Below are 17,431 nucleotides of genomic sequence, written 5' to 3'. Positions count from 1 at the left end.
TTATAGAAAATATTCATTGTTGTCAACAGCAGTAGTCATCTGCTTTGTGCAAAAGCACTGTGACTGCTGATGGAAATATGTGGTGATTCTTTAGATCAGTGGTTCTCAACCTTTCTAATGCTGTGACCCCGCAATACAGTTCCTCATGTTGCGGTGACCCCAAACCAAAAAATAATTTTGGTGGCTACTTCATAACTATAATTTTGCTACAGTTATGATTCGGAATGTAAATACCTGATATGCATTATGTATTTTCCGATGGCTTTAGGCGACCCCGCCGGGGTCACGACCCACAGGTTAAGAACCGCAGCTTTAGATGAAAGAAGGAAGTGGATCTCTGGAGACCAAAAATGCCAGGAGCACAGTTGGCTCACGAGGTACACTGGTAGTCCCTGAAATTCCATTCTGGGGCTCAGTGGCATGAAGGTGAGCCTAGAGTAGGACAGTGGGCTCAAAGAACTTAGAAAGGTCTCCTTTCGTCCTAGAATAGGATTTCTTTGTAGTATGGGTGCTCCCAGCTGTTTAGACAGAGGTAGAAAGTGATAACATTTGTATACCATGCTAAAATAAGCAGGAAGGATCTCAGGGTTATCTAAATAGGGCATTATGGAAACATAATTTTCTTTACATTGTAAAATTATGATGAGCAAAATGAAATACAAAGTTTTATGGAATATATTAAATGTTGAATAAAAATGAACTTATTTGCCCTGGCCGGTTGGCTCAGCAGTAGAGCGTCGGCCTGGCCTGCGGGGGACCCGGGTTCGATTCCCGGCCAGGGCACATAGGAGAAGCGCCCATTTGCTTCTCCACCCCCTCTCCTTCCTCTCTGTCTCTCTCTTCCCCTCCCGCAGCCAAGGCTCCATTGGAGCAAAGATGGCCCGGGCGCTGGGGATGGCTCCTTGGCCTCTGCCCCAGGCGCTAGAGTGGCTCTGGTCGCTGCAGAGTGAGGCCCTGGAGGGGCAGAGCATCGCCCCTTGGTGGGCAGAGCGTTGCCCCTGGTGGGCGTGCCGGGTGGATCCCGGTCGGGCACATGTGGGAGTCTGTCTGACTGTCTCTCCCCGTTTCCAGCTTCAGAGAAATACAAAAAAAAAAAAAAAAAAAAAATCAATAAACTAAAAATGAACTTATTTCACAAAAAAGGACAAAAAATTATAGACATGGACAACAGGGTGGTGATTGCTGGGAGTGGAGGTGGTGGAGGAGGGTTTAGGGGATAAATGGTGATGGACAAGGACTTGGCTTGGGGGGTGAACACAGAATATGGTGCACAGAGATGTGCTGTAGAATTGGGCACCTGAAACCTGTATAATTATGTTAACCAGTGTCACCCTAATTTACAAAAGAGCTTATTTCAATGTTTATAAATTTTTATATCACGTTTTATGCCTCAAAGGTGGTTGGTTTTTATAAATGTTTCATATATGCTTAAAAGAATGTACATTCTTTACTTGTTGGATATAAGGTACTCTGTATATTAGTTCAAGTTTATTAATTTTTTTGTTCAAACCTTCTGAATTCTTACTGATTTTGTGAACCTTATTTTTCAGTAGTGTATGTGTTTCCATTGTGATGACTGGAGACCCATTGTACATTTCTTCTTGTAATTCTGTTCATTTTGCCTTATATACAGGGAAGTTTTATAAGGTGTATACACACTTTGGTGCATAGCCTGCTTTTGTTTATGTCCAGTTTCTGAACCTTCTAAGAGTTTATGAGTTAGAACACCAATTTATCCCTTTGAAAGGGCAAAGGAAGAGTTAATGATTAATTTTAAAACTTCAGGTGTATGAAGAAGTGCTTTATGCATTCACAGGTCTGATTGGTGCAGGTGCAGCAGGAGAAGAGCAGAGATTTTCATCATTGATGCCACTTCCTACCTGGAGCCAGGCAAAGGGCACACATGGGCTTCTTGGTCAGGGGTTTTTAATGCTGGGCTTTCCAGCCTGACTGAGGCAGGAAGCCTAAACCACCAGACTAACGTCTCTCCGTCTCTGTGCAGCTGCAGGCTTGCTGCTTTGACACCTGGAGAGTACCCTGAGGAGAGTACCCTCAGGTGCTGGGAGAGCAGTATGTGCATGTCCGTGTGCATTGTGCCTGGCTGACTTGGGAGTCCCAGAGTCTTCTCTTATTACATGTTTGGGATCAGTGGACTGCCACGGAGACCTGGGTTTGACTGCCAGCTTTGCCAGAGGTGAAGCGTACCTGAAAGTTGGTATAGTCAAAATAGCATTTCCACTGTATAAGCTGAATTCACATACACCTTCAAGAAAACACTGTGTACGGCGAGAGGCTGTGGGAGCTGCAGCCTTGCCCAAACCCAGCAGTAAGAAGCACTACACATGGACTCGCAGAGCGTTCTATCCATGCCATCCTGACCACTTCCTATTCTAGTTTGCATTTCCTGAAGATTACACTTAAACTTTCTTGCTAGTTGGGGACTCTGAGAGGAACTGCACAGATTAAACAATCAGTAATGGCTTATGCCCATGTGGCATTTTCAGTAACAGCTCATGGGTACGAGAGTAGGGTACTTACGAGGTAAAGTCCCAGGCTAGGGTGAAGATGGGGCAGTCTCTGGTTACTCAGGAAGTCTTAGTGGAGAAAGTTAAATTTTACGCTTTTATAAATGACAGGAGGAAATTACATTGGAAAATTTGGAGTCATCAGAAGTGAGCCCCAAAGTAAAAGCCAGAAACTGAAATGGGGGAAGAGTGCCTAAGAAGAGCCAGGTCAGGCTCTCCGTAGGCAGGTGACTGTGATGTAATCAGCTGGACAGGCTGGAAGGCAAGAACAGGCAGAGCAAGGGAAGCACAGGTGTACAAGGTGGCCGGCCAGTGACTGGGCTGGGGAGACCGCTACTGCTGCCGCCGTTGGTGTCACTGCTAACATTACCCCCGCCCCCACAGAAGGGATGGCAGATGACTAAATCCAGGACTTAAGGCTACTTATTATGCTCCCTTGGTCATTTGGTGACTCTGTTTATTCTTTTATTTATTCAGCACATTTATGGAACACCAACTCTATGCCAGACCCTAATTAGGTGCTAGAGAAACATAGCATACATAGTTAGGATTGTTTAATTGTAAGCAACAGAAACTGACCCTGGCTAACTCAAAAGAAAAAGGCATTTACTGGAAGGACATGGGTACCCACAGAATCACATTAAAAGCCTATCAGCTGACCCTCAGAAAGGACCTGAAGGATAGTGCCAGGAATCTAGATGGCAGCAAAGGGTCCATCTCTTCAGCACACTGTTTTTCTCCCTGGTGTCACTCAGCTTAAGAAAAAAAGAGTCCATGTTTTGGACAACAGGCAAAACCCTGGACAATCTCACCACTTACCAGCAATTATAGAAGGGTAGTTCTCTGAAAGAAATTTAAGGGGCTTATTTCTATAAAGAGGACAAAAGCAATAGATGTACACTACAGACTCATGAGCCACTAATGGCAGAAATGCATTAAGTTCTGTAGGTTTGGTGATGAGCACAGATGAGGGGCACTTAGGCTAATAGTTCAGGTCAGAGAAGGTGTTCATTCACCATTCTTTAACATGGCAAGCAGGGTGTTTCTGATGATGCCTTGGTAGAACTTCTCATCCTGTGGAGGAGAGACATTAGTCAAATGGTCTGATAAATGTATAATTCCAAACTGGAATTTAAAGGCTATGAGTGCAAGTAAATACACTGTGTTAAAAGAATATGTAAGAGAGGGCACAATCTAGACAGGAGGGTCAAAGAATGCTCTTCAAATGCATTATGTTTTTAGGGTCTAAAGGGTGAGCAGGAGTCAACTAAATAAAGAGATGAGGACACATTTCAGGCAGAAAAAACATTTATTTCTAAGAAAAAGTCCTATGTTGAGAGAGCTCATGGCTTATTCAAGGAACTGAAAGAAAGCCAGAATGGCCCATACAGAGAGCACAGGAGAGGCAGTAATGTCAAATAGAGATAGAAAGGTAGGCAAAGTCCAAATCATGAAGGTCCTTGTGGCACTACAAAACTACCTATTAGATTGAGCTTTGGTGACAGCTATATCTTGAGGATGAGTGGGTGTTTACCAAGTCAGCAAGGTGAGGGCTTTAAAGATGGCAGAACTGCTGTCTGCAATAGCTGTCGGGCATAATGACCGCCTAGAGATAAGTGGCAGAAGGTGAGGCTGGTACAGGTAGAGTAAGAGGTTGCATTATCTGAGTGACAATGAAGACTCCAGCAGAAGCAGTGACTATGCTATAGGTAGGAGGATCTGTATTTAGAAATGAGAGAGATAGGGTACATCAGAAACTTCTTTCTTGGGGAGCTGAATGGTAACACTATTACCAAGCAAACAAAATAAAACAAAAAACAAGACTGGGGGCAGCGTAAGGATAAGTCTTATTTGCAGCATTTTGAGTGTTAAAGTAACTGTAGGTCAATTAGGAGCAATGTATAGGAATTAACCAATGTGAAAAGGGGTTGGGAATAATGTTTTAAGTGAAGGGAAAATCGTGTACAAAGGCCTGGAGGTGGTGAAGATACTTTGGAGGAGAAGAAAATAGTTCAGTCCGCGTGGAGCATAGAGTATGGCAGGGGCAGGGTGCAACTCAGGAGCTCAAAAAGTGAACTTGGAATGGTTGCCGTAGGCCATATCATGAAGGACCTTGTAAACCAAAAGACTGGGATTTATTCTGAGAATAACAGGCAATTCAAAGGCTTTAAGCAGAGTTATGACATAACCATCTTTATCCTGTAGAAAAATAGCTCTGATTACATCATGAAGAATCTCTTACAGAGATAAGACAGGAGGCAGGAAGATATGGTAGAAGGCTATTCCAGTGATCCAGGTGGGAGGTGAAGGCTAGGAGAAATGGAAAAAGGTAATAAGTGGATTTGAGATCCATTGAGAAGATGAAATTAAAAGGACTTGTAATTAATAAAGAAGCAGGAATCTAGGAATTTTCTCAGGTTTCAAGCTTGGGCAGCTGCGTGCATAGCGGTACCATTTATAAGGTAGGGAATACTGGAGGAGAACCAGGTTCCCCATGTATGAAGGTGGTAAAAATGAATTCTGTGTGGGACAGCCTGAGTTTTAGATGTCTATAACATGGCAGTGTCCAGGAGACAGCTGGATATACAAGTCTGGAGCTCAGGAGACAGTTGGGCAGGAATGAGACGTGTATTTGGGTGCAGTGGAAAGATAATTGCATCAAGCTAAACTGAATATTTGAGTAAGGTAAAGTCTAGACTAGATAAGGAAAAAAGTGAAGAAAGAAGGAGAAACAACTAAAAACAGACAAAATATAAGAAAAAAAGTTTTTTTCAGACATTGAACAACAGGTGGCACAGGACACTGATCTCTGAAAGAAAGGAAACAAATTAGGTCAGCCCTGTAATTACCCAAACTAACGTCCTGGATGGTTTCTAGACTACGTCACAGGGAAGGAGAGCCGAGACAGAACCCAAGAGTCTTAAAAGGAGACAAAAGTTGAGAATTTAAGGAGATAAAAGCAGCTGGAATTCACAGCAGAGTGCCAGAGAGGAGAGAGCTGCACACTGAGAGAGCTCTGGAGATAGGTTGAAGGTCCCTTTGTACTCAACTGATCGGTGTATCTGTGTGAGGAAACTACTAGAAGCCAAAGAAAGAGCAGAATAATCCTCACAAGAGTTCACACAGGGCTGGGAGTAGTGGGAAAACGTCATAATGCATGGGACATCACATAGCATACTCAGAAGGGTATTGCCTTAGTAGTGGGCAAAATTAGTAATGGTGCAAAATTAGCACTAGACTGCAGTCCACTTTTGCCTCTAACCCCAACTGCACAAAACTTAAAGTAAGCCTTGAACGGATAAAACTGTTTCCAAGTAATTTAATTGCGCCTCATAAATACTTAAGGAATGCATAAATATCCTGCGTGCAACAAGGTGAAATTCAGTGGCTAGCATCTAATCAAGGAAAACCAGGCAGCCTGACTAGTGTCGGTGCAGTGGATAGAGTGTCTACCTGGAATGCTGAGGTTGCCAGTTCAAAACCCGAGATTGCTGGCTTGAGCCCTGGGGTTGCTAGCTAAATCCAAGGTTGCCAGCTTGACCCCAAGTTCACCAGCCTGAGCCTGAGGTTGCTGGCTTGATCCCAAGGTTGCTGGTTTGAGCCTGGAGTTGCTAGCTCAATCATAAGGTCACCAGCTTGAGCCCAAGGTTGCTGGTTTGACCCTGAGGTTACCAGTTTGATACCTGGTCAAGGCAAGTATGAGAAGCAATTTTTTTTTTTGTATTTTTTTATTTTTTTCCATTTTTCTGAAGCTGGAAACAGGGAGAGACAGTCAGACAGACTCCCGCATGCGCCCGACCGGGATCCACCCGGCCCGCCCACCAGGGGCGATGCTCTGCCCCCCAGGGGGCGATGCTCTGCCCATCCTGGGCGTCGCCATATTGCGACTAGAGCCACTCTAGCGCCTGAGGCAGAGGCCACAGAGCCATGCCCAGCGCCCGGGCCATCTCTGCTCCAATGGAGCCTTGGCTGCGGGAGGGGAAGAGAGAGACAGAGAGGAAAGCGCGGCGGAGGGGTGGAGAAGCAAATGGGCGCTTCTCCTGTGTGCCCTGGCCGGGAATCGAACCCGGGTCCTCCGCACGCTAGGCCGACGCTCTACCGCTGAGCCAACCGGCCAGGGCCGAGAAGCAATTAATGTACAGCTAAGGTTGCCAGTTTGATACCTGGTCAAGGCAAGTATGAGAAGCAATTAATGCACAGCTAAGTGGAGCAAGAAGTTGATGCTTCTCTTTCTCCCTCTCTCCCTTCTCTTTCTCTCTCTAAATAAATAAATAAATAAATAGCCAGGCAATTCAGAAAATCCTGAAAATACAACTCATAATGAGAAAAGCCATTCAGTAGAAACAAGTCTAGAGATAGATGATAAGATTAGTAGACAAAGACATTAAATCATATTTCATATCTTTAAGAAGATAGAAGAAAGTATGAGACTGTTAAGGAAAGATGTTAGATATAAAAAAGAATCCTAGAGATGAAAATATATGTGAGATAAAAAAAATATCCTGAATGGATAAACAGCAAATTACAGTAGACACTGCAGAAGAAAAGAGTGGTGAACTGGATGATATATCAATAGAAAGTATCCAAAATGAAATTAGGTTGGACAGGTACCTGAAGAAAATGATCAGAGCATTGGTGAGTGTAATACACATGTAATAGGAGCCCCCAAAAGAAAGGGCAAGGCAGAAAGATTTTTGAAGAAATAATGGCCCCCCAAATTCAAATTTAGTTAAAACTGTAAACCCACAGATCCAAGAAACTCAGTGAACCCCAAACACAAGAAAAATAATGAAAACAGCACCACTGTACATCATAAGCACTCCCTGCTCACTACCCACAGGTACTTGGCAGTTGAAAGAAAAAGCAGCCTTCCCTGGAGAGCTGCAGGAAAAGCGAGAGCTTGCAGGGCAGAGCCAGGCTTTTGGTCTGCCAGGAGATGGAGGTAAGCCAGGCGGTTGAACAGGGGATCAGAAGGCATTATGAGAAAGATTTGAAACGGAGATTGGTCAGGGAAGAAACCTCCACAGTGGAATGAGGATGAGAGAAAAAACGAGGTCTGTAGACCAATTTAACAGTGGTTATTTATATCTATTATTCCTGGGCGGTTTAGCAAGCTCAAAGTTTTCAAGACTTCCTACTGTTCCTGAGAGGCCTTTCGTTCAGGGCAGCACAGTCCATCTTCTGGTAAATGCTCCAAATCATGTGTGTCATGTAGGAGTCATAATTTTTTTATAAACTCAATTTCCTTGATCACTGTGATGCTCAGGTGTGAGGAGCTAATGTAAGATAGATCACTCCTACCCCTTCCAGGGGAGTTTTGCCATTAGGAACTGGGAGATCGAAGTCTCATTTCCTTCTCGGGCAAAGTTGAAGACGTACACCTGAAATTTGCTGGCTCCGTGTTTCCTGACTTAGGAAGAAAGCTAGTTGGGGGAGAATAAAGCTGATGGGGAGAGGCCTGATGGCATCCAGTCTCTTGCAGTCATCCTGACGCCCTTTGACCCCGGCCCTTCCTATACTTTGATTATGTGAACCATTAAATTGCCTTATTTGCCTAAGTTAGTGCAACCACTATATTGAACATGGAAACATTGGGAAATAGGCACAGACATTTTGACTCCCTCTGTCCCCTTAAAATGTTTTATTGTGGAAAGTCCAAAGAATTTTTGATGCCTTTGAGCATCAAAAAAATTTTTAAAATCCCATGGTCACATTGAGTCACCAATTCCAAAATTAGAGTATATCCAGCCTTATGTAATAGTCATACTTTTCAATTCATTCAAAGGTACAGTGACTTCACCTCCTCTAAGCAGTAGGCTTGGTACCGGTGAGTGCCTGATCCAGGGAAGGGGATATACCCTGCTTGTCTTCCTCCTTCCACTCCTGCCCCAGTTACTGGCTGCTGTTTCTGACCTCTTTGGAATTGGGGGGGAAGGAAGAGAGACTGAGCAGAAAAGACATAAGATAGAGTTGGCACTCTCTGAACTGGCACTCTTGTGGGGTGCTCTTGTAGGCATTTTGGAGACTCCCTCCAACTCGGACCTGTCTGTGGTTCCCCTGATGTAGGTAATGCACTCACCAAAGCCTTGTCACTCACTCCTGCAGCTCCTGAGACACCCAGAGTCTACCCCTGCTACTATCATAAAAACCTGTCAACCTTTTGCAAAGGACCTAAAACAACCCCAAACTAGCTCATTCATGCATCTTTTTCTGCAACAAATTCTGGGAGTGCTGGGCAGTTTAAATATAGCTCACTCCTTTGCAGCCAGCTTGTTTCATATCCTTTACACTTGTCAGGTAGAATTCAGGCACCTGGCAGTCCACTGTGTCTCCATTCTTTACTGGTTATGTTTCCCTCACCAGGCTTGAATAAGAGATGAGTACGTACTACACATTGCCCCCCTTAAGGGAGATGGAATTCATAATACTGCTCTCTCCAAAGAAATTCTTCAAATCCTCTCTCTCAATCTTTCACGTCCAGCCACTTTAATATTGTAGCGAGTGCCTTTAGAATTATATAACAAGTGTCCAGCTATTTCCTTTGAAAATCTGCATCTTGGTATATCAACTCACTTTAGTGTGTGGAACTTATCCAACAGGCTTGGTTGAAACTTTCTTTTTAGCATTTGGATAGACTGATTTGATTTGGTTTTCTGAACATTGTAACCAGATCATCCTGATAACAACCAACAAGTATTTATTGACCATCTACTGTGCAGTCACAAAAGAGAAATGCTTCCAGCCCTCATGAGCTGCTGGCCTAGGACAGAGTCTACTAATTGTTAGCCCACCAGCTGCCCACAGATATATTATGTTTGAGCCTCATGCTCTTTAAATTTTCCTTGCATCAATTGCCAATATTTACAAACTGAGAGATTTTTACCTTAAAAGATCCTGATTCTTGGCTTTGAAAAAAATCAGATGTGGCCATGCTGGCCCGCATTGCTTCTTGGCAGCACTCGCTGTTAGCTGGAGCTGGTGGAGGCTGCCCCTTCCACAGGGCGTGCAGTCTCCAGATGGATATGTTCCCTCTTGGCTCCATGCCCTGGAGCCAGTGTCAGTCGACATTTATCATCACTGAGCCAGACAGTTACCTTATCTTAAAACAAAGAATAAAGTGAAATATTTCTGGTACTCACATCTCTTAAGATAACACAGTTCAAGAGAGCCATGGAAGGGACATAATTTCTTTAGAAATGCAAAGTGTCCTTACATATTTAATATGCAAGTAATGTGTGTGTATAGAACAGAAGATGCCTTTGGAAAATAAACCACCAATATAATTATAATTACAGGAAATGTGTAGTTAAAAAAAGATATTTCAATAATTTGTTTTTAATGCAACCAAAATAAATCATGTGAGCTGCTGTGGTAGGGTATTACATTCTCCCTCTTCCCTGATTTATCTTATGTTCTTCTTTGACCCCGGACATTTGAGTTTACAACTGGGCAAAAACATTCTCCGGCATTTCTAGAAGGAATCAGCCAAAGTGGGAATTCATCCTAACTCCAAGGGCTTGTAGCTCCGGTCTGAGGAGCAATAGCAGGATAGTTGCCCCACAGTTATTACTGCCTGGGGGAAAGGTGACAGCTGTTTGGCAAGTTAATGAAATTTTCTTTTTCATGAAATGATACAATAGGATTGTTGAAAGAGTGTTAAACTTGGAAACCTAACTTCTTGCTTAGCTTTCTGAAATACAGTTCTGTTCTATATCACTTTAATAGCCTCTTAGAAGTGCTTAGAAAACCTGGAGTCCAAAGATTCATTCTGCCACATTGATATTTTAGTAAATTAGGAACACTGACCTAGCTACAGTGCCTCTTAACAGGTTGCATATGGTAACATTCCCGATTTGATTAAAGATGCTACCATGTGCATTGACTCCACATAATATTAGCTGGTTTGGGTGCGTGCATGTTTTTTACCCTGGAATAAGGTTTATGAACTCTCCTCATAGCTTTGCATTGCATCCAAAGGGGTGCTTTTGGGTTGGCTCACACCTGCAATACAGAGGGAAAACCATTTGGTTAAGCAGATGCTTCAGAAAGGATGGGAGAAATACGGCAGAGACCTCCTAGGGCCCTCCCATGCTGAATGTAATTCTTACATTTATCCCACAGCAATCTTGGGCTTTTCCATACATTGGCTTTGTTTGACCCTCTTATTGAAGGTTTGTAAATTCAACCATATTCTGTCAGTTGTTCCAGTTCCGGTGGAATCTTGTATTCCTGGTTTATTATAACAAGAAATCATTCTCTCAAAAAAAAAATTAAAACCTTTTTTTGTTTGTTTTTCTTATTGGTTTTAATAAGTTCCTGATGTTATTAAGCAAAACCTCTCATTCATTTATCTGAGTTAGGGCAAAATCAGAATTATTTTGAGGAAAGGTTGTCACTTGCCCAAGCGTGTTCTCTTGAGAGGCAAGCCTTCTGTTGAATTTTTGGGTCCTAGTTTGTATCTCCGATTTTAAGAAGAGGAATTATTTTCTCACTGCAGCTTAGCTGCTTAGGAAAGCACACAAGTCTGGCCTTAACTGGGCTTGCAGAATGACTCCTGTGAGGTACTTGTCAGTATGTGTAACTTCCCTCTCTTGGTCATTCATTGCTTACTGAAGGCTGGGTTCCTCAAAAGCCTTGCTGCCTAGCTTTTCCATTTAGTTGTTTGGTCTTAGTGTTCTGTTTTATCCTCAGATTAAGCCAGGCCAGTTTAGAACTATATTCGTAGACTACCTTATCGTGGTGAAGGCATTCTACACACACACACAACACACACACACACACGGCAATTTTTGAATAAAGTTATAAGAAACAATCCTGTGACACTTCCTGTCACTTTCCTTCTACAAGTATTTTTGAGGACAGAGGAAACTTTCCTCAAGTCGTAGTATCAGAAATAGCTGTGATTCTCCTGGTTTATTTATGGACATTGTAAACCATTTATATCAGTGCTTTGCGTTAGTTTTAGCTGTGAGAAATCTTGGAAATAGATCTTTAATCCTCTGCCAGCAAACACAGAGGTCCTGAGGACATCCACTTGAGAAATTCTTATCCTGTCTGCATTTTATTATTTTTCCTACACTTATTTACTTTTGGCCCAGATTTCTTCTTTTTAAAATCTTGTACTTGTTTTTTAACTGCTTCAACTTCATTTTAGAACAACACAAGATATAAAGAACTTAAAATATTAATGATTTGCATTTGTTGCAAATACATTATCAATTCATTTTTAGATTTCATTTTAAATTTCCCCTTCCTTATGTAATCAGATCTATCTGCTCTTTGTGACTGTCATGACCAGGATGCTTGCCATGGGTCTGAGCCCCGTGGCTGCCACAGCTTCACCCTATAGTTAGCGTGACTGATGGAGCAAAAACTGTGCTTCGAGCTTCCAGGAATCAGAGCTTACTTTTGACCCTTTTAGTTTTCCAAGGGTCCAGTTTTGGGTTTATTAAATTTTAATTTCAAGCACCATATTTAAACAGGAAGGCAATCGTAAACCAGCACAGGACTGAGTGGCCTAGACGACCTGGGAAATAGCTGCCTGAACCTGGTCCTCCACAAAGCAGGTGTTCAGTAAGAGTTGTGTGACTTAAATTTAGTTGTAGCTTATTTACAGGAGTACCTTGAGATACGAACAGACCAACGTACAAATTTTTAAGATACGAGCTGCAACTCGGTCTGTATTTTTGTTCGAGATCCGAGCGAAATTCCGAGATACGAGTCGTGATTCGGGAAGCTGCCGCTAGTTGGCGTGTTGGCGCACGGGTCCAGTATCGGCAGTTTGATATAAGAGTTGACTGACTTAGGAGCTTGGTTACAGAACGAATTAAGTTCGTATCTCAAGGTACCACTGTATTTGGATCTGCTTTTTGAAGCAATTGCCTTTCCCCATGGTCTAGGTCTAGGGAATGCAATCTGGTAGTGTCAGCAGGAACTTGCCTTCAGTGACCTTTTCTGCTTTCTGTTCTTTTTCAGAGTATGATCAGTTGGGCTTCGTCCTGAAGCTGGACTCTAAACTGTGAGTAGAATGAGAAATGCCTTGACTCTGTCTGTGGTGGGAAGGTCTGTGAGAGCTGGCTTCTAACTCTGAAGGGTCACCTCTTATCAGCCCTGTGCTTGCCGGGGGACTCCCTGGGGCCTCTGTCTTCAGTCCGTCAACAGAATCTTGGAGTGTGTTACCATCCACAGGGGCCTGGAGAGGATGGGGTTGCAGGTGCACGCGTAGGGCCTTAGATTTGGCTGGCAGCACAGGCAGCTCATTAGAGAGGGAGCCTGCTAGGAATTTGTGGTACAAGGATGCCCCTAGAAAGGCTTCTGCTCCAGAGTGGAGGATGGTTGAGTTCCAGCAGGAGGCAGCGGCCTCTCAGAGATGCTCTGCAGCCTGGCATGCAAGCCTTCTGTGATCAGGCCTGTCTTCCTCCTGTCATTCTTTTGCCCACAGGTAAACCCTCCTTTTTCAATACCTTTGCATATGTTTGTTATGGGTGCCTGAAATTTTCTTTCCTTGCCTGTCTGCCAGGAAAACTCAAAGACCATGTCCTTTTCACATAAAATTATTTCTCCTTTGATGCTTCCTGTGAATTTTCTACCTCTGTCACCAGTTATCTCAATATACTGCATGGAGAGGCAAAGTAAGTTTACAGTTGTTCCTATGCAAAATAAATACAATAATAATAATACAAGAGTAAATTGTTTCACACACTCACAACTGTAAACCTACTTTTGCCACATCCTGTATAATTAACTGTGTCATGATTATTAATTTATTATGAGCACAGGCTCAGAGCCAGGCAAAGCTTCATCCAAATCCCAGATTGCCATTTATATACTTGTGATTTTTGGACAAGCTACTAACTACTTTGAGTTTGTTTCCTATGTAAGAAGAGGATAATAATATACCTACCTCACAGTGTTGTTGTAAGGATTTAATTGAAATGATTAATTCATAGTAGCTTTCAAGTAAATGGTATCTAATCCTTCCAGAATCCTTGCCTGTTCTTGCCTTGTAGGTCTCCCTAGCACCTAGACTGTACTGGCATATGTTTGCTACGTGCTCCGTAAACACTGAACACTTTGCGGCAAGGATGGATGGATGGGTGATATAGCTGGGTGACTGGATCAGGAAGCCTTGCGGTCAGGCTCTCTCCACTCTGCACAGGACCTCTCACATGGTTGATATGTGGTAAATGGTTGCAGAACTGGCTGTGGCTTTTTTCTGTTGTTAGTCAGCTGTGTATGCCTATGCCCCTGTGCTATACGAGAGATATGAAAGACCAGATTGTGTCTCCTTTTCCTCTCTTGCATGAAGCCTTGACCACAGCTGCTTCTGATAGTGATGGCTGCATTATATATATACATGACATCAAATCTGGGACTCTGGCTTTCCCACTGAGCTGTCTGGCATCTAGATCCTGTTCCTGGCATCAGCTTCTTGGCTCTGGTGCCTTGTACTGTGACTTTAGGAGTTGTGATTTTCCAAGCTTTTGTATATCGTGGAGATAGCCATGAGGGAAGAATGGTCTGCTCTTCATATCAAGCTAGTAGATATGAGCTACATGTTAACATCCTTGGGTGGGGGGGCTTGATTATGCTAGAAGACTACAGGCTTTACTTTTAGCAAATTCTTAATTTAGTGCTCTGGGCAAAAAACAAATCAAGGATAAGCTATAAGGAAGTTAAATGCCACCAGAATGGAAGATTACCAAGCCAAATCACGTTGATGAACAGAAGACATGTTATGTAGGATATGTTAACTACAGTATTTAAACTGTCTTCAAGAGTATAAGGAGGGGAATTAGGAGGACATTCCTGTCCTGTTCTCTTGACAGTTGGATGGTGCAAAGTAGGCTGTTATGTACCTTTCTGTTATGTGTCAGGCTGGTCTTTGAGTTACCTTGGTCTTTAGCCCAGGAACTGGCTTGGCCTCGTTTGCTTTAACGCATAATTTAATGTACAAGATAGAACTTTACTTTCTTATTACAAAGGCTTTTCTAATCTAGTGCTGTCTGTAGAAGAAAGCACAGATATGTGGGAAAGGTTTTTATGTGCGTCCAGGGAGAAGTTTTCAGTTAAGGATTCTGTTTTTGAGGGGTAGTTCCTTAGCAACGTTCAGAGCTCCCCTTATAAAGTCTTTCTCTGCTGTGTTGTGCTCTATTTCTAAGTATAGGAAAGGAGCTGGACTTGGATAAGAAGAACTGGATTTGAATTCTTCCCCTGATATGTAAAGTGAAAGGACCTTAAGTAATTCATTTTAGATTTCTGAATCCCATTTTTTCCTTATGAAAAATATTGATAACAATACCTACTTCTATGGTTTTATGAAGAATAAAAGAAAGTGTTCTATAAAGTATGAGTAAGTATATAAATGTAAGAATTTCTTTTCATTTATTTTTTAATGGTTTTTTAACAATGTTTATTTTTATTGATTTTAGAGAGAGAAAGGGAGAGAACAGGAGAGAGACAGGAACATTTGTTCCTGTATGTGCGTTGACCAGGGATCGAACCAGCAACCTCTGCACTTAGGGACGAAGCTCTAACCAACTGAGCTATCTGGCAAGGGCTGTTTTCATTTATTTTTTATTTATTTATTTATTTATTTATTTATTTATTTATTTTTGTATTTTTTCGAAGCTGGAAACGGGGATAGACAGTCAGACAGTCTCCCGCATGCGCCCGACCGGGATCCACCCGGCACGCCCACCAGGGGCCACGCTCTGCCCACCAGGGGGCGATGCTCTGCCCCCCCGGGGCGTCGCTCCGCCGCGAGCGACCAGAGCCACTCCAGCGCCTGGGGCAGAGGCCAAGGAGCCATCCCCAGCGCCCGGGCCATCCTCGCTCCAATGGAGCCCTGGCTGCGGGAGGGGAAGAGAGAGACAGAGAGGAAGGAGGGGGTGGGGGTGGAGAAGCAAATGGGCGCTTCTCCCATGTGCCCTGGCCGGGAATCGAACCCGGGTCCCCCGCACGCCAGGCCGACGCTCCACCACTGAGCCAACCGGCCAGGGCCTGTTTTCATTTATTTTTATTGAATTCATTTAGCTTCTTAAGTATAAGAATTCATATGTTCTGAAAATTTTTCAGCCTTTTCTCTTTAAATATTGCCCCTACCCCACTCTCTGTACTCTTCTTTAGAAACTCTGATGAAATGTTAGAACTTCTCATTCTAGCCTCAAGGTCTATTATATTTCAGATTTCCATCCTTTCAACATTAAATTGGAAGTTTAAGGGACTCAACATAAAAATAAACTAGAACTAAGCCTGCACACCCAAACCAATACTGCAGGAAAGATTGCCAGAGCTCTGAGTGGATCCAGGCAATAAGTTAATAGAACAGAAACACTTTTGACATTCACAGCCAGGGTTTTCATCACTCAGGGGATCAATCAACTCCACTTAAATTATTCCAGACTGGCAGTGCCTCCAGATCCTGGCAAAAGCAAATGTAAACCCTTTCTGGAGCAAGACACAAATTCCTCACAAATAACTTTTCAAGAAAATGAGCAGCTCACAGTAAAAAAAACCAAAAAACTAGGCACACAAGGAAACAAGGCTCCATTAGTGAGAACCATGAAAGACAGCAAACCACAGAGGTGGACTCACACAGACTTTGGAAATTGGAATTACCAGACACAGTTTATAAAGCAATTATATATACTGTAGTTAAGGAAATAAAAGACAAGATCAAACTATATACATGGAATAGGGAACTATAAAAAGTAAAATTTGGATTTGAAAAACAAAACCTTCTAAGTTCAAAAAACTTCTAAAATTAAAAAGAAACATATACAGTGACCAGAATCAGACACTCAGTAGAATTTAGTAGCAGATTGGATACAACTGAAGACAGAATTACTGAACTGGAAGATAAGTCAGAAGAAATTATCTGTATCAGGGGTTGGTCATTTTTTACTGTAAAAGGCCAAATGGTTAATATTTTAGGGTTTTAGGAGCCTTATTATCTCTGTTCCAACTTCTTAGCTCTGCTGCTGTAACATGAAAGCATCCATAGACAACATATAGACAAATGAGTATAGCTGTATTCAAATAAAACTTTATGGACACTGAAATTTTAATTTCATATAATCTTAATATGTCATGAAATATTACTCTTCTGATTTTTCCCCCCAACCATTTAAGTGTGAGACTGTGACACATAGGACCCAGGTTCAAAACCCCGAGGTTGCTGGCTTGAGCACGGGCTCATCTGGCTTACCAGTTTGAATGCAGGGTCACTGGCTTGAGCCCAAAGGTTTCTGGCTTGAAGCCCAAGGTTCCTGGCTTGAGCCCAAGGTCTCTGGCTTGAGCCCAAGATCTCTGGCTTGAGCAAGGAGTCACTTGCTCTGCTGTAGCCCCCGGGTCAAGGCACATATGAGAAAGCAGTCAATGAACAACTAAGGTGCTGCAGTGAAGAATTGATGCTTCTCATCTCTCTCCCTTTCTGTATATCTGTCCCTATTTGTCCCTCTCTCTGTCTCTCTGTCACACACACAAAAACCCCATATATTTGAATGTGCCTGTCCTGTAATTTTTTTCTTGTCTTTATTATCTCTAAGACTCTAAACACTATTTTTAAAAATCCATTTTATATTTTGTGGCCACCATCCCTTTCTTTACTTTTTTCTTTATGGTCTTTCAAAATCTGAATCAATTGAAGAATTTCCATTCTATTGGCTTATTTAAGTATCTCTCCTTATCTACAATTAAAATACATATTTGTGTAGAGACTTAATACCTGTCTTTCCTATGCTGTCAAAGTTCCTAGGTTTGAAGGTGAAACAGTCAAGTCTGGAGGAATGGGCAGACCGAATCTTGCAGGGCTGCAGAGCAAATAGTAAGAAATGTAGGCTTCATCTTGAGGGCAGAAGATATGCCACTGAAGTGTTCTAAGCAGGTAAAAAACAACCAGTTTG

General features: G+C 42.6%; 1 protein-coding gene across 6 annotated transcripts in view; it reads left to right on the top strand.

Annotated features, from left to right (window-relative positions):
- The window catches only part of ST3GAL3 (ST3 beta-galactoside alpha-2,3-sialyltransferase 3), a 227,342-nt gene that overhangs the window by 84,061 nt on the left and 125,850 nt on the right, over window positions 1–17,431 (top strand). For 4 of the 6 annotated variants that reach the window (XM_066269415.1, XM_066269413.1, XM_066269414.1 and 1 more), the window contains one exon: window positions 12,501–12,543. In XM_066269415.1, coding sequence (XP_066125512.1) covers window positions 12,501–12,543 — 43 coding nt within the window. Of the gene's footprint in view, window positions 1–7,365; window positions 7,468–12,500; window positions 12,544–17,431 lie in introns of all 6 variants that reach the window. The other 2 variants (XM_066269411.1, XM_066269410.1) reach the window with 1 other exon arrangement.

The sequence above is a fragment of the Saccopteryx bilineata genome, chromosome 3 (genome assembly GCF_036850765.1).
Source record: "Saccopteryx bilineata isolate mSacBil1 chromosome 3, mSacBil1_pri_phased_curated, whole genome shotgun sequence".
NCBI classification, from domain to species: Eukaryota; Metazoa; Chordata; class Mammalia; order Chiroptera; family Emballonuridae; genus Saccopteryx; species Saccopteryx bilineata.
This window is presented reverse-complemented; position numbering and strand designations above follow the sequence as displayed.